Source organism: Epinephelus lanceolatus, chromosome 16 (assembly GCF_041903045.1).
Source record: "Epinephelus lanceolatus isolate andai-2023 chromosome 16, ASM4190304v1, whole genome shotgun sequence".
NCBI lineage: Eukaryota > Metazoa > Chordata > Actinopteri > Perciformes > Serranidae > Epinephelus > Epinephelus lanceolatus.
In genome coordinates this window covers 40,667,972-40,688,279 of record NC_135749.1, presented here as the reverse complement: position 1 = coordinate 40,688,279, position 20,308 = coordinate 40,667,972, and the positions used below count along the sequence as shown (strand labels likewise).

The following is a 20,308-nucleotide window of genomic DNA, read 5'->3' as shown; positions in this document are numbered from 1 at the left end:
TAGAATGGTCATACTTTGAGCAATCTTCTTCAAATTTGAAACAAATGTTCATTGATAGTGTGCCTACAGCCCCACAGTGTCATTTACCTGCTCAAATGAAGCCACAGACAGTTATTCATCCTGAAAAACATTTTTTATTTTATTTTAGACAAAATCTTCAACTTTTTACTGACTTCAGAGGCCCATTACTCTGTCTCTGTATCACCTAGAGTGTTTCTGACACATTCACAAGAAACTTCAGGGAGTTTGCTTTCTGGCAAGACCTCATGCATGCATGTAGTCAGAGCAGTTCAGAGGCTACAGTCATTTTAATTTGGGTATGTCATTTTAGGCGTTTTCGCTACAAAATGGGGGTGGAGTGCACGAGGTTACAGCGAAGCAGTGAAAAGGAGGGTGATGGCTGGCTCCATGTACTATTGGCTGTTTAAGAGAAATAAACAGTAAAGGTAAGCATATGATTCTCTGTGTAGTGCTTTTTGAATGACTTGGTGATGGTGATGAGCCTCTATGAAATCGTGAAATATGCTAGCAGTCTCAAGCGCTCTGTGGGCATGATTTGCATGCAATTAAAAAAAAGATCACAACTGATTGTGTGTCCCTCAAACTTGTCATCAGATCTGCACCCATGGTTTAGAAGTGTTTTATTGCTGTTTTTTTTTTTTTTTTTTTAAAGTAGAATGTGCATCAAAAAACAATTATTTACCAAGTACAGTGCGACATGTAGCTACATGCTAATGTTTAGGGAACATGGAATCTTGATTTTTGTTGTCATTGTTATTTTTTCCGATATTTCAGATAAGGTTTCTGTTGGAACGTGTCAAGCTGTGAAGATTTTAGCGTAGAAGCTGTTATTGGGGAAAATCCTGCAGAGTGTACCCCTAAATAAAATATATAGTGACTCTGTTTCTTTGCAAACAAAAACTTGGTTATAAAACAATCAGACCTGTCATCATACAGTGCGTTTGTCAGATTGCGTCTCTTCTGGTTTTACCTGTCTTCTGTGATGTGATTTCATGTTGTCATGATTTAACTGCTCGTGCTGACTGTCTGCTTAACATGGCTTTGTATTAACTCCCTGCTTTCTTACATGTCCTACTCTGAATGATGCTGCCTTCCTCCTCTGAGTTTTTTATCCTGTTCAGCTGTACATGTTTGCTTTATCCACTTTTAATTCTACATTATGTGTATTTTATTGTTGTTTTAATGGCTCATTTAACATCTGTTCGAGGGACACTAGCTGAAAATTAGCTGTTTGAGCTAACACTAACACTAGTAATGCTGATCAATGTAGATCATCCCTGAAAATAAATTTATAGTAAGAAAAAAAAAAGAAAACCAGAACAGCTTTGGGTAGCCTTTTACACTCAACTCCCCTAAGACATTACAGAAAATTACAGTTAATCCTTTTGGGGGAAAAAAAAAAACAAAAAAAAAACACCATCATTGTCTGATATGATGTACAGAAATATGTGGGTGACTCTCCTGCACTTTTTCACCAATATGGGGCAATGAACAATTTACTCTGGCTTAAAATGACATGGGCTTTAAAACATGGTCAAGTAAGGGCTTGTGTACTGTACAGGATCACTATAAGGACAACAATTAAATGTCATTTGATGAGTTCAGGTTGAAATAATGAATTAAGGAATGACTATTTCAAACCAAAAAAAAAAAAAAAAAAGAACATAATAAAAAAAAACAAGACAAAATAATAGTGTCCAAAAAGGAGGTAGGTAAAAGTAAAACATATATGTCCCTACCCCTTTTTAAATTCATTTACAACTTACATACAACTATCCCTCTATTTACCACCCAATTAGATGAATAAGTAATAAACCGTTTATTTACAGTCCAAGTAGCACCCAGTGTCACAAAATAACTATGCACTCCCCTAACACAACCTTTCCTCCTCTATATATCTACCAAAAATATCTTTTTTGTATAGTTTTTAAAATTGATTTATATTTGTGCTTTGTTTCAACTCATCACGCAGCCCATTCCGCAAATCCACCTCATACACTGAAATACACAGTCTTTATTTTTTTTTTAATTAAATTCTCCTTTTAAATTACAACCCCCCTCCCTGTCACAATTTTTTTTTAATGTTGCCCGGAAGTAGATCAGTTCTTGTTTTAAACATAATTATTGTAGTTTTAAATTTGACCAGATCTAAAACATTTTATTGCATGTGACTATAAAAACGTAACTTGCTTTTGTAAGTGTTGCCCCAAACTTCTACATGGCAAGTCAAATATGGTAGTACAAGTGATGAATACAGAATGTGCAGTGATTTATGGTCCAGTATAAGGATAGACCGATACATCGGCCGGCCGATATATCGGGCCGATATTTGAGTTTTTTACTTGTATCGGCATCGGCTGATACGCGCGTGGGTTCGCGGATTTATTTTTCCCTGGCACTTTTTTTCATTTGAAAGTATGTGGTTAAGTTGAACAAAGCTGCTGAATCCTACTGTGTACAGTAGTTGTTGTTTTATTTATGCTTCAGCTTAAATATTGGTTTATTTTATAAAGACATTACTGGAAGATTTAAGAGCACTGAACTCTTTTTTTTATTTGAATGTATAATAATAATAATAATAATAATAATAATATTCTACCTGTTCTACCTCAACTTTCCATCTTGTTTTAGTATTTTTTACTGTTCAATAAATGTTTCTTATTTTAAACTTGAGACCTGAAATATTTGTTATCATTGTGTCATTTTTTTGATGTAAATTGAGGGAGCAAAAGCAGTATCGGCCCCAAATATCGGCTCAAGAAAATCGGCAGTCCATAATCGGTCATTGGCTAAGGGTGATGGAAAAAAATCGGTATCGGCATCGGCCCTAAAAAATCTATATCGGTCTATCCCTAGTCCAGTATGTGTTTTGCTTTCCCCAGACCTGTAATGCTCTTTGCTAGCATAGTTCTCACATAAATCAAATCATTGTTTTACTAACCCTAACCCTAACCCTTACACATTTCTGTCATGACCTCCAAAAGCTGCTGCAGATTTTCCCCTTAACAAAGAGCATTGGTGTCATCTGCAAATAAAACAAATTTTAATTTTCTGGACACCAAACATATGTCACTTATATACAAAATGAAGAGTTTATCACTTGCCACAGAAACACATTTTTAAGTATTTACAACTTAGAAGCTTTGTTTTGTCACGCCTGGGGAATTCTTTGCAAAAACCATCACTGTCCACATTAGAAGCATTTTCTATGAGGAACTGTTCTGGGAAAGGTCTGGTTTCTGATTTATACCATCTGCTGGTTGATAACCATCAGGACAAAACTGAAAGTAAGAGAATGGATTCAAGAGGACATTTTAGAGAGTGAATGGGATACAATATGTACAAAAGCCCAGACTCAGACCATCAATACTCGACTGAGATTACTACAACATCATTGGGTAATGAGAACATATGTCAAACCGGAAAAACTTAAATAACTTAAATATTCCTGGCCAATGCTATAAGTGCAACATACATCAAGGGACCTTGTATTACTGCCTATGGGAGTGTGTTGAGATCAAAAGAATCTGGAGGTCGGTGCTGCAGTTTGTGACGGATGACATCATCCCCAACACCTTTAAGTTCTAGGCTCTGCTTGTTAGCCATATTTCCAGACAGTTTTACTCTGCCCAGGAAAGAGAAAATGATGGTTGGTTGGTTGGTATATGTTTGTGCAACCTGTTAAATGTTTAAAATCAATAAACATATGTTTACAAGAAGACCAGAACACATCACAAAACCAAACCCAGCTGTAGGACTCCAATGCTGTCAAATGCAAACTTTGTAAGAGTTTTAGAGCTGATTCTTTATGGTCTTCAAAAGGTGTGATGGTCAACCATCAATAAATGGTCAACCTCTGGTGCTCTTCAGTGCAGGAATCTCAGTCTTGACATTTTCATCCAGGCCTTCATCAGGGCCCTGATGAAGGCCTGGATGGCTGAAACGTGTAGGTGTACGTGCATTTTAAATGACTTTGTAAGCCCATTTAATAAAGGCTTTTTATAAATGTCCCTCTGAGTGCCTCAGATTCTTCTTTTTGAAAATATCATTTTATTACATTTTAATTTTTGGTTTAATTTTATTTTTGCATTCTGATGTTATTCAACGATCATCTTCTGATTTTTGCAAGAAAGCACCTATTAGATAGTTTTTTCAAAAAGTCCTCAGCTGATGAAGTCTGCTCAGTTGTCATCACATGACTTTTGTTCAGTCACATGGTAACAGGCAGGCGTATACAGGAGATACATCTGCTGAGGAAGACTGGAAATAAGTTGGTGAGTGAACGTTGAGCATCTGTCTTGACCTCGCCGTCACGTTCACCCTCTGCACATTAACTCACATAAAAACAAATTCTCAATGTCTCACCATATTGGTGTGCAGAGGGCATTCTAGGAAATGTAGGAAGTATAGAATGTCCGTGGTGAACAGCTGGCCATCACAGACTGCTCTTCCTATCCCAGCCTGATGTTAAATAACAGAGTGAGACATCAACATCATCATTTTCTGGGTCAGCTTGGGCCTTTTCAGAGCTGAGGCTGATTCCAATGTCTCATTCCCATTTCAGACTGGTAATTAGACTCCATCAGAAAGTTGTTTGAAACCTGCAGACTCAGATTACAAAGGTCAGAGACTTTCAGAGCATCGAGGCAGAGATGGAAATAGACAGAGGGGACTTCCTGTGTGCTGATGACTGATCAGAGCTGATGATGATGATCCTGGAGACATTATCCCAGAGCGGCTGGAACTTTAAAACTCGCCGCACATTCTCGTCTTCCCTCTTGATATGTTGGATCTCTTTCTTTGCCGCTGTGTTCCTCTGTTATTTGTCTGGACTGAAGCTGAAACTGAACTCACTGCTGCTGATTGAGGAAATCAAAGATGTGTTAAAAATTCCGACCACAGTCATGGAGCCTGTGATGACTCTACATTTCACTGGCTCCAACATCTGACGATGGTCCTGAAGCTGCAGATAACTTCACTGTTGCATCTTGTAAACGTGTTCCAGAGTCACAACAACAATCCCGAGTTTCTTCTATTAAATCTCATCACCCTCCACAAATCAGACAGTTAGCAACAAGTAAACAAAAGCTGCACTCAATGCCAGGATGTAGACTCATTACTCCCCACTGTTTTAACCAAATCTCATGTGATGTATTTTTTATCATGCTGGGAGAGAAAAGAAAGACTTTAAGGTGAGTCATTGTCTGCTATGATGTGACATGATGTGTTCAGGATAGATACATTGGTCACTGTGACAGACTGCTGGTTACAGACACATCAGTTCTTCACAGTTTCACCTAACAGCATCAACACAAACATGTGATTGATGAGGCTGGAAACATTGACGTCACCAGGCGGTGAAGGGGGATTAATGATCCTTGGGATGATGGTCAGATAGTCACAGCTTTACTGGAGTAAAATAAAACAGAATTCTCTTTCCTGTCTCTATGTTTGCAGTTGAGGAGACACTGAGAAACTGCATGATATACATCCAGTAACAGTCATCCCACAGCGCTGGGGGCATCTGTCTGATAATGATAAGCCTCTCGGGCCATATTCTCATTTCAATTTAATCAGCTTTATTGACATGACATTATGGATCAAATATGTTGCCAAAGGAAAATGTCACACATTACATACACAATAGAATATATATCATAAATAAAAAAATTGAATTAAAAAAAAGAAACTAGAATTTCCGGTTGCATGCCTCCATGCACCAGTCAACTTTCTCTGACAGTTTACATCCATGTCCTTGAAAACGTGGATGCTTCACACACAGAAGAGCTGTGCAATCAACACATTCTCACTCCAACCTCATAACATATTGACGTTTGATCACGGACTTTACACATCCAGATACAACATGAAAGGTACCCTGGGTGCGCTGGTTGTTGACGTTCTAGGACGCAGGAAATGTATAGTTTGCAAACGGTTTCTTTCAAAATAAACACACTACGTCGGTACAACGCCCCAAATTAATTGTCTTTTCCTTTAACAACAAACGCACATGGTTGGGTTAAGGAAAAAAGAACGGGGTTTGGCTGTATAATCATTTACGGGACGCAAACACTGCTCTCCCAGGTGCAAGTCTGTGTTTGTTGGACCCATCCGCCACCCCTCCCACCTGCCCTACTCAGACTTTCACTGCCTTAACTTTTGTTCTTGCCCTGTCACGTTTCCCAGATGCCACCGAGTGCTGTTAAACTATAACGGCGACTGGCCGCGAATCACGCCAATGTTACAAGACAGCTTTTTTTCGTTAGTGTCAAATGCTGCAAGTCATTATAAGATTCGGATTTCAACGACTTCGGAGTGAGACCAGGTTGATATAATCACCACAGTTACAAGGTGAACACTCAAATGTCTACCCTTCTGTTCCTAAGATGTGACACTGAATAATGGCCAGAAGTATAAGGACGGACAAACGTCCGTATGAACAAACAACCCGAAAACAGAATGCCCCTGGCTATTGCCAGCACGGAGGTATAAAAACACTGTCTTACACTGAAATATTTCTGGCGTTGTGACATGTTGTAATATATTCACCCAACAGTTCATCTTCTCCATCTGTCTTTGAGAGGATAAGAAAGTCTGGGATTTTCTGGTTGAATTTGAAGAAATTTTCTCCAATTTCTTTGTATTTTGGACAACTTGTGAGAAAACTAGAATTACCGCCCCATGGCTGTATGCCTTCCTGCACCAGTCAAGTTTCTCTTACACATCTCTCCCCTCAACAGCACAAAAGATCAATACAATCAGCACAGTTTCAAGATTAGAGTCACCAGTTCAGTATCTGACCAAATGTCTCACCTTCTGTTCCTGAGATATGATGCTGAATAATGGCTAGAAAGTGTTATATGCAGAACATTATGATGTCTCAATGAAGCTGACCTTTGACCTTTTGGATATAAAATGTCATCACATGATCGCTTTATCTAGATAGTTGGGTGAAGTTTTGATGTAATTAGCAAATGAATTCTTGAGTTATGGACAAAAAATATGTTTTGTGAGGTCACACTGACCTTTGACCTTTAACCACCAAAATCTAATTAGTTCATTGCTGAGTCCAAGTGGACGTTTGTGTCAAATTTTAATTTAATTTATTTTTTCCAAAATGGCGAATGAGGAGTAGGCACGTTAACCTGTGGCTCTTAGGCTTCCTGACATTTAAAAGTTTAAGCCCCAGAACTCGCTTTTTCACCTTTTGCAAAATCAGCTCTTTTAAATGATACGAAATGACCTCTAAACCTGCTAAGATGACCACAAAGAAAGACTCCCTGCCCAAAGATGACACACTCACCACTGAATTCAGCATGGCGGCGTTAGCCAGCTTGCTGGAGGCCCACTGGGCGGCTCTCTCTGAAGAATTCAAGACAGCCACCTCCTCTCTCGAGTCTAAAATCAACCTGGTGCAGGCAACCGTGTCCAGTCATGGGCAACAAATTACTTCCCTTGAGTCTAATGCAAACTCTGTGAGTCAGTATCTGCTGTCTCTGGAGGCTACATGTGCAGAGCTAACAGCTAGCAATGCCAACCTAAAGGCCAAAGCTGCGGACCTAGAGGCCTGAAGCCGCCGCAACAATGTCCGCATAATCGGACTCCCAGAGGCGATTGAAAGCCTGCAACCCACATGCTTCTTTTCCGAACTTCTGTTCTGGCTTCTTGATGAACAAATCTTGCCTTCTCCCCCTGAACTGGACCAAATCACAGGTCACTAGCTGCAAAACTGAAGCAGGGTGAGAGACCAAGGCCAGTTATCGTCCGGTTCCACAACTTCCAGACCAAGGAAAAAGTAATTCATGAGGCACGGAGGAGTAGAGCCGATTTGCAATTTGAAGGCAAATCCATCGCTATCTACGAGAATTATACTCCTGAAGTTGTGGAGCAGCGGGCCCCATACCGGGAGGTTAAGGGTCAGCTTTACAAACTTGGATTTAGGCCTGTTCTCCAGTACCCAGCCAGGCTGTCGAAACAACGAAGACCGGGGACAAATTGCGGTTTGCATCTGCTGACGAAGCCAAGAAGTATCTTTTGGCTAGTTACACCTAGCACAGATTGCAACGAATACAGTAATATGAGCTGTCCTGGTGGCCTGTAAATAGCTATGGTGAAGAGTGTGTGTCTTAAATACTGACATAGTAGCCAATGTGCATTGACCGTAAGTTTGTAATTCATGGCTGAATCCATGTAAAATAGCTTACTGTCGCATGTTGCCATGGCAACTAACATGAACTTAGGCAGCAGTTCATACTCCTGTTATAAGTGGGACATGGTGTTATACTGGTTCAGATAGTTTAAAATCTGCTACATGTAGTGTTTTTGACATTTTAAGTTTGCTGTTGATGTGTGGTGTTTGGAATGAGAGAGGCAGTCCACGTGGTGCAATCACGCTCCAATATAGAATATATCTGCCTTTAATTGCTCATACATAGAGGAAAAATGCAATATTGTCATATTTAGGTTTAATGTTCACTGGTATAAGTAATTTACATGGTCTGTTATGTTTTTTGTTTTGTTTTGTTTTTTTGTTAGTTAGTTTTTTCCTGATTTTTTTGTTTATGTCTTTTTATGTATGTCTATATCTGCATATGCTAATTTGTGTACATATGTATATATTTATTTAAGGTTGTATAGACTTCCATTGATTCTGATTATAGCCTCTGGCTTAAACCCTTAAAGACAGCTGCAGGATAACTTGGTTGTTTTCAGTTGCAACATTATAGGTATGATAACGAAGAAAGGAAGGAAGGGGAAAAAAAAATCTTCTTTTTCCTCTCTTTTTTCTTTTTCTTTCTTTTGTGCGATTTCTCTCTTTTTTGGGAGAAGTTTACACTGAAAAAATAAAAAAAAAAATTGTATATAACATACTGGATCTCAGGGGAGGTGCTTTTCTAAACACAGGTGATATTAGCATAGGACCAAACAATTTTTTTTGTGAGTATCTGTGCAACTTTATGATGGGTTTTACTGTAGTTATAAGCTGCTATGACAGGACCCCTTGTTTAGGCTGTGGTGCTTTGTCCGAGATCCTATATTTTTGTGTTTTGCCAATTCATAAGTTAGAGAAATGGCACCATCCCACTAAGATGTGCTACCTTAAAGTGTTTTGTTTTGTTTGTTTGTTCTGTTTTGTTTAGTTTTGTTGTTTTTCTTGTTTGCTTGTTCTTGTTCTTTATATTTTCATGTTATGTACTACATTATATTGTTTACATTGAGGTAAGGTTACTTTAACAGAAACAGAGTTGTTAGGGACAGGAGAGGATTAACCTTTGTTGGGAAGGACAACAAGAAAGTGCTGCTGTATCTAGGGAGATACAAAGTTTGATGTTTCCTTCGGGATTAGGGTGTGTGTGTGTGTATGTGCCTTTTTTTTTTGTTTGTTTGTTTGTCTGCATTCTTTCCCGTTTACACTGTTCAGGTTACGTTGTATCTTAAGGGACCATGCCAGTGAGTGGTAGAAATATTCGCTTAATTTCTTGGATGTTTAAAGGGATGAACGGCATCACCAAATCCAGCAAGGTAATCACACACCAACAGCACCTCAGAGGAGACCTTTGTTTTCTCCATGAGACACACCTTTGCACTTGAGATATCGCTGGTATCAAAAAGCCATGTGTGACTGGATGGATGATTTTCCCTCCCTACCACTATATGGCACTGTGCCAGACTCCCAGACACTTTAATTGAGAGGTGGCGCCATGTGCCCTGAGAAATACAGGAAGCTAGCCGCCCCCCTCTTCCTTTCACTTCCTCCTTGAGCCAACATCCGGGTTGGTGTGGCAGAGAAAATTGTTTGGCCTCCCCAAGCCTGAGCTCACTGGTGTCATTGTCGCCTAGTGGAGCGGAGTATTGTTTGGCATGGCCAAGATATTGCGTCTTGGCTCATCGGCATCCCCAATTAAAGCGCCCTGCGTGGCTGCGGGTAGGGGAAGCGACTCCGTGCGGGCTTTTGCTGGGCGCAGCTTGGTTTCCATGAGTGTTGAGCAGTGAGTTTCGTTGCTCTTACCCACCTGCTCTCTGCGAGGCTTCACCTGTGTTCTCCGGCTGCGCTCCAGTGTGCGGCCCGTCTCCGGCTGCCACACTCTGGGACAGACTGCTGTTTTGGCTCTCTCTTTTCCTGCAGATACTCTTTCTTCAGAGTACTGTTTTGGCTTTCTTTTTGGCCCGCCTGGTTAATACTGCTCATTAAGCAGACACCTTTTATTGTATTTACATTGTTTAATTTCTTTTCTCTTCGTTTTCTGAGGCGAATTAGTTCTGTGGCCTCAGTTCATTTGGTTAGTTATTGTTTTTTGTCTCAGTTATCTACTATTAATTTGCACAAGTGTATTTTATTTATTTGCGAGATTTATTTTGATTTGCTTTTCTCCATAGGTTAAGTATCGGTGTATATGGATTTTGTTTATTTTGTGTATACATACTTTTTTGGGGTTTATTTTGGCTGTGCTCAGGTAGTGTGATTTTAATGTATTTTACTTCAGCTGGTTTTGGTAACTATATGTCACTCTTTTAGCAACTGTTTTCTTCTTTCTTTTGTTTAACAGGTGCTGGTGGTCTAAGCGAGCAGCAGCCCAAATCCCCTGGTTGGGGTGTCCCTTCACGATTCCTTTGTTGTTAGTGTGCTGTGTGACGGGTGGTGTTTAGTTTTTTTTGGATCCCTACCCCTCTTGATTTTCTGCTGCCGGGGTAAGCCCCAGCCCTGTCTCTCGCGTGCCCCTGCCTACCGGCAGTTGTTTTACCAAGCCTTTATAATGATGCCTAACCTGTAGCTACAGCATGTTATTTCATTAAATAAAGATGTATATTTTTTGGAACACGTCTCCGGCCCTGTGTGTTGACGAACCTGTGTGCCCTGTGCTTAAGTAGTTAAACCCAATTTCATAATTTCCTAGGGGTGAAATGCCCTTTGGTGGCGTTGTCAACAGTCCCCCTTATCCCCTTGCTCACGCCACACATGGATGGGTCACTTATTTAATTCTAGGTTCTCTGAGAGGGCTAGAGGGGTGGCTATTATTATTCATTTTCATATTGCTTATGAACCAACTATCAACTACTGTTATATCTGACCCAAATGGTCAATACGTTATAGTGTCCGGCAGATTACAGAATACTCCCGTAGTACTGGCCTCAATTTACGCTCCAACTTGGGATGATGATAAATTTATATCCAAATTCTTCTCCTCCATACCTAATCTCAGATCTTTGCAAAGTAACAAGTCACCAGGCCCTGATAGTTTTACCAGTTTTATAAAGCCTTCGCAACAGTACTTGCCCCGATCTTAGTAAGAGTATTTAATGATTCCCGTCTGAAAGGTCACCTTCCATCTAGCTTATCAGAGGCCTCTATTACCTTGTTGCTTAAAAAGGACAAGGACCCCCTACTGTGTGGCAGCCACAGGCCAATCTCTCTCTTATATATAGACTTTAAGATACTGACTAAGGTCTTGGCTTCTCATCTTCATAAAGTTATACCAAGCCTGATCAACCCTGATCAGACAGGTTTCATTTCAGGAAGGCAGTCGTTTTCAAATATCAGAAGGTTGTTGAATATTCTTTTTTTCTCCTACCACTAATTCTCCTGAAATCGTACTGTCTTTAGATGCGGAAAAAGCATATGATAGGGTATCTGTTTTACACTCTTAAAACATTTGTAGCATCCATAAATATTAATGGTATAAAATCTGGCCTTTTTTCATTGTCCCTGTTATTGTTTGCCCTTGCAGTAGAAAGCGAAGCTCTCGATTTACTGGTCGATCTACGTTCCAACCCTCACCTATGAGCTCTGGGTAGTGACCGAAAGAACGAGATCGCGAGTACAAGCAGCCGAAATGAGTTTTCTCCGCAGGGCGGCTGGGCTCAGCCTTAGAGATAGGGTGAGGAGCTCAGACATCCGGGAGGGACTAGGAGTAGAGCCGCTGCTCCTCCACATCGAGAGGAACCAGTTGAGGTGATTCGGGCATCTAGTAAGGATGCCTTCCGGACGCCTCCCTTGGGAGGTGTTTCAGGCATGTCCAACCGGGAGGAGACCTCGGGGCCGCCCCAGGACATGCTGGAGGGATTAAATCGCCCGGCTAGCCTGGGAACGCCTCGGGGTTCCCTCAAAGGAGCTGACGGAAGTGGCTGGGGAGAAGACTGTCTGGGCTTCTTTGCTGAGGCTACTGCCCCCACGACCCGGACCCGGATAAGCAGAGGACGATGAGTACAAGTACGGACGACGAGTTTCCGGTTATGAACTTAACCTAGGAAAAGGTAAATATTTTCCAATAAATTCACCCGCTGATAAGTATCCTCACACTCTCTTTCCTTTTCGGAAGGTTTCAGAGGGAATTAAATACCTAGGTATCTTCATCTCCAGGTCATTTGTGGATCTCTTTTCTAAAAATTTTCACATATTATTAGATCATTGTAAATTGGACTTATCCAGATGATCTTCCCTTCCGCTGTCTTTAATGGGTTGTGTTAACTTGATAAAAATGGTGGTGCTACCTCAGTTTCTGTATGTTTTACAACATGTATCAATATTTGTAAGAAAGCCTTTTTCCCCTTATTGGACCGAATGATAAATTCATTTTTATGGCGCAATAAACAAGCTCGTATTAGGAAAACTGTCCTTCAGCTCCCCAAGTCCAAAGGGGGCCTGGCTCTACCCAATTTCTGCCAGTATTGCTGGTCTTGTAATATTTACAAACGTCTTTTTTGGAATACAAATATGAAATCAGGCGAACAACCACATTGGGCCCAGATGGAAACAGCATCCTCAAATCTTTCCCTCTGGTCAGTGGTCTGCTCCCAGCTTCCTCTTCCAATTAGACAATTCGCGCAAAATCCGACTGTAACCAACTCCTTAAAAATCTGGAGTCAGTTTAGGAGACATTTTGGCCTTCATGCATTATCAGGTCTAGCTCCAGTTTTTCAAAATCACTTATTCTTACCATCTTGTTCACATCCAGTTTTTCAGACCTGGTCATACAAGGGTCTGCAGACCATTTACGACTTGTATGATGAAGAGATGTTTTACTCATTTGAGACTTATCAGCTAAATTTAATCTTCCAAATACTCACCTGTTCCAATTTCTTCAGATTAGACATTTTATACAGAATAAATTCCTGCAATTTCCCAATCATCCCCCTGACTCTATGATGGACTCTTTTCTATCACTTGACACTAGACTAAAGAAGCTAACTTCTGTTATTTATGATCATACTTTCAAGTTCGGCATAAGAAGGAGAAAAAAATAAGCTGGGCTATAATATCATATCATACAACAGGAGGATCCAACCAGGCAATCTGATGGGTCAACTAGACATTAGAACGTGATCAAATCAACATTACAGATCACTTAAAATATCACTCCGCAATTTCCATGTCAACACTGTAACTTCCTGAGCTGAATCAGAAGCCAGTCGACTACGATACTGAAACAAAACGGATCATGTGAAAATCAACTTTCTTTGATGAATATGATTCATGGTGATGTTAGATTGCTGCTGGACTGCTCCGTTAATACAGGTGCAGCAAGACAGACAAACAGTTTTGTGACTGCACTGATAATATTAAGGCATAAATTAAAAGACTGTTATTTTCTTTATCATTCTTTTGCTATGGTTTTAGAATTATGTAATTTAAGTAGCACGGAAAAAGAGGCATAGGTGAGCTGGTCAATTAATTAATATCAGCTATGCAGGTGCACTTCCTTTGTCTCCTGCACAGAGAAACAGGTCGGAGAAATGTCATTTACATCAGTGCTAAGATGACTGCAGAGACACTGTTGGAATGTGTATGTGTATATGTTTGACAGTAGCGCAAGTAACAATAATTTACGACTTACCGCAAATAAAGTACATAGCTTGCAAGCCGCGGTGTTACGCAAGCAGCAGGAGTGATCCTCTGATATTCATTCATACATTCATGTAGTGTAAGTTGTGACACGGTGCTGTGTGTAGATATGGTTATTCATTTCATTCACATAATGTAGTAATGTGTTGTCGATCTCTGAGTTGATTATAAGGTGTTTGTTTGTTTAGTGACTTATTGTTTTGATAGGGCAAATTTTATATGTGTGAATGAATTGATTTAAAGTAAATGAGTCATTTTATTCATTGAAGGGCTTTATGAATATTAGTTGGAAATTTGGATTTATTGTATTTGGGATTAAAAGCTAAAGTAAAAATAATTCAATAATTATTACAAATATTGCTGAAAACATTTAATAAATATTTGGCACAGCATGAGATTGATTATATTAACAAGTGTATTCGACATGAAAATATGATGTTTTGATTGAAATGAGGTGATTTATGTGATTTAAGACATGCATTTATTGGTTGAATTAACTGACAGGATTTATGTTTCTCTCTTTATCTACCTAGTACTCAAAAACTGATCATCATTTGAACAAAAGAAGAAAATGAGTCGAGTTGTCCCGCGTCTTCTGTTGTTGTCTACGCTGAGTCGAGTTCAAGTAGGCATTGAGGCTGAAACCCAGGAGAAACTCAACAGAAAATGTTTCTGAAAGGCTCAATGCAAACAAATCTGGATTGAAGCAAAATATTTCTGCTCTAAAGTGACTGGTCAATACTACACTAGAATGCCTGTGTGTGTGTGCGTGTGTGTATGTGTGTTACCTGCTGGAGGTCCTGGTGAAGCAGGGCCGGTCGTTGACGGAGGGGACAGCTTCATCCATCAGAGGATAGGACTTGATAAATGTCAGTGTCTCGTCTGGGAACTGAACTGATGATTTGTAGTCTGCAGCTGGACCATCGCCTGCACACGTACCGGGCCTGGAGGAAAAAAAAAACAACAAAAAAACATTTCATGTTAAAATGCTGCTGTGAACTCTTTAATGTGCTACACAGAGATACAGTGTTTTTAGATAACCCTAATAGTGGTGTCTCACCGTGGTCTGGGAACCTGCTCGTCAGGTACTGGAGTCCAGGACGAGTCACTGGTCCGCTGCTCCTTGAATTTACCATTGAAGACTTTCTCTATATCGTCCATGTAGAACGCACAAACTGCCGAGCCGGGGATACTGCAGAGAACCACAGACAGATTCATGTTTAATAAGCTGCAAATAATAATTCTGTCATAATGTTCAGAGAGCAGGAGGACATTCTGAGACTGTGATGAGGGGAGCTCAGAGGACATTTTCTCCATGTCAGACCAAACCTTCAAACCTAACAGTCAGTAAACCAAAACTGAAAATAAACCAAAACTAATAAAAACACACTGAAAGCCTGTAAGCACTCTGCTGAGTTTCTGACTCACAGCACAACAAACATGATATGATCCATACAGAGTGTAAATTTATAAAGTTCACTGGACACATAAGAAAGGAGCCTCTCTACTGTAACACTGAGTTCAACACATTGAGCAGGAAAAACTACTGAGGTGCACTTCCTTGAGTAGAACAAGGACTTAACGGACGACAGAAAGAAAAAACACAGAAAGAAATGCAAGAAGGGAACAATGACAGAAAAAAAGAGAAAAAACAGAAATAAGGGAAGAGTGAGTTTTTTCCCCTCTTTTAATGCATAAATAGTTTTGTTCATCTTGTGAGAAATGTTGTTGACACAATATATTCCTAATATATACCTTAATCATGACTCTAGAACCATGTCTTAATGACTGAGGAGCCAATTAAATGTCCCCACTTCCTTAAATAGTTTCACTTCTCAAAAATATATCCTAACATTCTAATAATGCCCTCATTTCTAAAAAAAAAAAAAAGTCTTTTCAAGTTCTCTCTTCAAGTTTTGAAAAATGTCCTCACTTTGACTCACTTTGGACTTATGTTCTCACTTTCTAAAAATGTCTTCATGTCCTAAAGACTGTCCTCACTTTTTAATGTCATTTCATCACTCCTCATGTTCAAGACTGACACTGGTCCTCACAAAGACAGAAAGATGTGCACCTGTTGGCCTGAGTGGTGAAGACTCCGACCACAGCAGGTCTCTGGTTGATCTGCAGCACATTGGTGAGAGACTGAAGAATGTCGAAGTAGAAGAACGACTCTCCAGGAACTGAACAGTTCAGACGAGCCTGAATAGACAGACACACACACACACACACACACACACACATGCGAAGTGCTGAGTTGTGGAACAGCCATAAAAAATACCGCAACATTAATTAGCTAATGTGTCTGAAACATGCCAATAAACGACTCTAATTGACCTCACATTGTGACACTTATGACATCCATCATTAGGGCTGAGTACTGCAACTCGATACCTTTGAGGTATCAACCAAAAGTCGTACTGAAACTTCTACAGTCATATGATACCTACATTGGATCCTTTTTGTACCAGGATCTAGAAACAAATTATTATTTGGATGTGCAGCTGCAACCCGTACAGTCTGAGGTGTGGTGAAGTCAAGCGCAGTGTATTTGATGGAGTTAGCAGTTCAGCATGCTGAGATGCCACTAAATCACTCAAAAGCAATTAAAGTACTTTACTAAATGCTTCCATTCACATGATGGGTATTGAATGAAGTAGAAAAAAGGTTGTGGCATCACTTCCATCCACTATTATCCTCCATTATTCTCACACACAGAGAACCTCAAAGCACAATCGTAGTTCATGTTCTTTGTTTAACTCATTCAGTGTGAAGTCACCTTGAGGAAGGAAGTCCAGTATCTCTCCAGAACTCTGGGAGAACCTCCGTTATCGTTCTTACAAACCCGGGCCACTCGAGAAAACACCACCTGGACAGAGACAGAGAGAGAGATGGCTTTACTACAGGTGTTTATGATGTCTGCTCTCTGGATTTATTTAGTCTCATGAATGGCCTTGACTTGGAGGGTGCCAAGATTTGCACCATCTTACAGGTTAAAATTGTTGGGTGTCACTAATAAACTGGGCTGCCGACCATGAGCCGACAACCCTCTTACAGATTACGTGGTAACTTCCACTGTGATAAGTGACCACCAACTCATTTTATAATCCAGAGAGTTTGGAAAAAACACAACTTCTAAACACCTGTAGGTCAACTGGTGCATCAGAGAAGACCCTGGGTAGGCTTCAGTGGAACAAATGGACCTTCGAATCCATTTATGGACATTCGAAGCTTCAGAGCTCAGAACAGAACGAATTTAATTCGAAGCATTTGAGGGGGGGTTTAAAAAAAAAAAAAAATTATGGCGAAAACGTAGTTTCTTCCAACATTAGAATTAAGATAAAAATATTCACAAATCAAAAAACACTAATGGTCGGTGATAAGTAGTGTTTAACTTTTGATTGAACACTAAATTAAAACCCTCGGCGCATACTGCAGCACAATCAAATCAAACAGATACGCAACTCAGAGCATCAGAAGTGTCTCTGACACCAGACTCAGAGCGGACCGGTGGAACTGGAAAATGCATATTTTACATCAATAAAATCTATTTTATCAGTATTTTGAGTCACATTGTTTAAAGAATTTAGTCATCTATGTTCAAGCAGGATAATAGCAGGACTCCATTGTGCGTCAGGCTTTCTATTTCCTTGTCGGAGAGTTTTTCTTTTTTAATTACTACTTACGTTTTTCAAGTGATTTCCCAAATTTGTTGTTGAGTTGTGATATGCCAATTGCTTTTAGCAAATCTGGCACTCTGCTTTCTGGGTGTTGTCGGGGCATATTTTAAAGTGCAACCACACATCTGATGACCTCTTGGACATGTCCGCCAGCTCTGAGTGCGCTCATTGTCAGTATCGGACTGGTGGGGGTTAGGGTTGTGTATAAGGCCTCCCCCCAAAAAACGGGAAAAAAGGCACCGAAGCTTCGAATTTTTTTTTTTTTTTTCACAATCGAATCCCGTGCCATCAAACGAAGCTTCGAAGCTTTGAATTTTTTGGGTCAGCCCTACTGCACTCAAACACTGTTCTTATTGCAAGTACAGAACACAGTGTGTGGGAGTTCTTTGTTACTAAATGCTACTAAATCCAGAGAGTTTTAAAATACTAACAGCTAAATCAGTCTGTAAAGCAGAGAGCTCGTTTCTCTTAATATAATGTATTAAGGATAACCTGAGAATAAAGAAAACCACCAGATGGCATAGTTCTGTGGGAAATAAGATGTTTTTGTGCAGAGAAAGATGAGAACAGAATCAACTGGTTTAAGGTGAGACAGCTCAGTCTGTGTTTTTTAGGCTCTAGGATCAAACCACAGATGAAGTGGATAACACTGTTCATCTTGTTACAATGCAATATTCTTATGAAACCTTTGGCATTTATGTGGATGCCACTTGAAACACTCCACCCACCCACACATCGCAGTGATCCCCCCAGGAGGGCAATGCACCATGCCACACCACAAAAAATATTTAGGAATGACCAAAAGAATGTGACAAAGAGCTCAAAGTGTTGACCTGGCCTTCAAAATCCCCAGATTCCAATCTGATCAAGCATTTGTGGGACTACATAGTACCCCACCTCAAAAGCCAAGAAGTCTCAAAGGATACTTTTTCAATGCCCTGGTGCCACACACCACAGGATATCTGCAGAGGTCCTGGGGTACATGCCTCAATAGGATCCAAGAAGGCCGCACCGTGGAGTTGGGAAATGGCTGAGGTAACAGCACATCCCACAGATGCTTGATTAGATTGGCACGGGATTCGATTGTGAAAAAAAAATTCGAAGCTTCAGTGCTTTTTTTTTCGTTTTTTTGGGGGAGGCCTTAAACGCAACACTAACCCCCACCAGTCCGATACTGACAACGAGCGCACTCAGAGCTGGCAGACATGTCAAAGAGGTCATCAGATGTGTGGTTGCACTTTAAAATATGCCCCGACAACCCCCAGAAAGCAGAACTGAAGCGCTGCCTCTGCGGGCGCTCCGCTCTGCTCAGTGCCCTGTGTGGACAGTCAGACAGGTTAACATGGGCGCCGATTGAAAACTGCCTCCGCTGCTGGGCGCTGCACTTTGGTTCCACGTCCGGTGTGTCCAGAATTGCACGGGTGTGTGGATGTCTGTTCATCATTTCGTTCATGTCCTTATTAATGCACACTTTATAACTTGCTTGTTCGATTTATTAAAAACAAACGAATGAAAACTAAATATCTTTGAATATCTTAAAGGAAAATTAAAATGACCGGTAAAAATAGATTATGACCGGATTTTTATGACCCTGTCGGTCAAAATGACCGGCGACGAAAAAGTCTGGCCAGGACCCAAACGTTTCCCATTAGAACACTGTATTATAACCAGGTGATCAATGTTATTCACTTGCTGACGTATTGCGGTAAGCGAGTTGTGTCATTTCCGGTGTTTCTGTGACAGCGTCTCTGTACTGCTCTGGTGAATTCTGCTAGCCTGCTTTCTCACTTCAGTTGCTTTAACGTCTACTTCAAGTCTTAACCCACAGTGGTTCTGTTTAAGCACTTATAGCTCTCCTCCTTTCTACGACTTTCTCGCTAATCTATTAGCTGTTGTTTGTACGTTACTAGCCTTGGTAGCTACATTAGCTTTACAGTTAGCGATGGCTTCTCCTTCTGCTCTTTCTTGCTCGGTGTGCCAAATGTTCAGTTATGCCTCTGCCTCCTTTAGCGACAGTGGTAATTGTAATAAGTGTAGCTTATTTGCTGCGTTGGAGGCGAGGCTTAGTGAATTAGAAGCGCGGCTCCACACCATGGAAAACCATTCAGTAGCTGCGGTAGTTAGCCAGCCCCCTGTAGCTGGTGCAGAGCCACATAGCATAGCCTTAGCCTCTGCTAACTGTCCTCCGGCAACCGGCTGGGTAACTGTTCGTGAGAGGCGCAGCTCCAAGCCGAAGCCCACGGCTCACCACCAGCCTGTTCACGTTTCCAACCGCTTTTCCCCACTCAGCGACACACCCGCTGGCAGCTCTATTCTGAGGAACGTGAAGTTAGCAACACCAGCGGCCATAGTCAAATGTATCCCTGGGGCCAGAGCGGGCGACATTGAGTCAAATTTAAAACTGCTGGCTAAAGCTAAACGTAGATTCAGTAAGATTGTTATTCACGTCGGCGGCAATGACACCCGGTTACGCCAATCGGAGGTCACTAAAATTAATATTGCTCGGTGTGTGAATATGCAAAAACGATGTCAGACTCCGTAGTTTTCTCTGGACCCCTCCCAAATCTGACCAGTGATGACATGTTTAGCCGCATGTCATCATTTAATTGCTGGCTGTCCAGGTGGTGTCCAGCAAACGATGTGGGTTTCGTTAATAATTGGCAAACTTTCTGGGGAAAACCTGGTCTTATTAGGAGAGACGGCATTCATCCCACTTTGGATGGAGCTGCTCTCATTTCTAGGAACCTGGCAAACTTTATTTGTAAAT

At 40.7% G+C, this 20,308-nt stretch overlaps 1 protein-coding gene across 2 annotated transcripts in view; it reads right to left on the bottom strand.

Moving 5' to 3' along the window:
• The window catches only part of LOC117263568 (semaphorin-6D-like), a 501,073-nt gene that overhangs the window by 133,867 nt on the left and 346,898 nt on the right, over nucleotides 1-20,308 (bottom strand). For both annotated transcript variants that reach the window (XM_078176102.1, XM_033637073.2), the window contains exons 12-15: nucleotides 16,641-16,730; nucleotides 15,936-16,063; nucleotides 14,922-15,053; nucleotides 14,650-14,805 (exon numbers count right to left, since the gene is read on the bottom strand). In XM_078176102.1, the coding sequence (XP_078032228.1) occupies nucleotides 14,650-14,805; nucleotides 14,922-15,053; nucleotides 15,936-16,063; nucleotides 16,641-16,730 (506 nt within the window). The remainder of the gene's footprint in view (nucleotides 1-14,649; nucleotides 14,806-14,921; nucleotides 15,054-15,935; nucleotides 16,064-16,640; nucleotides 16,731-20,308) is intronic.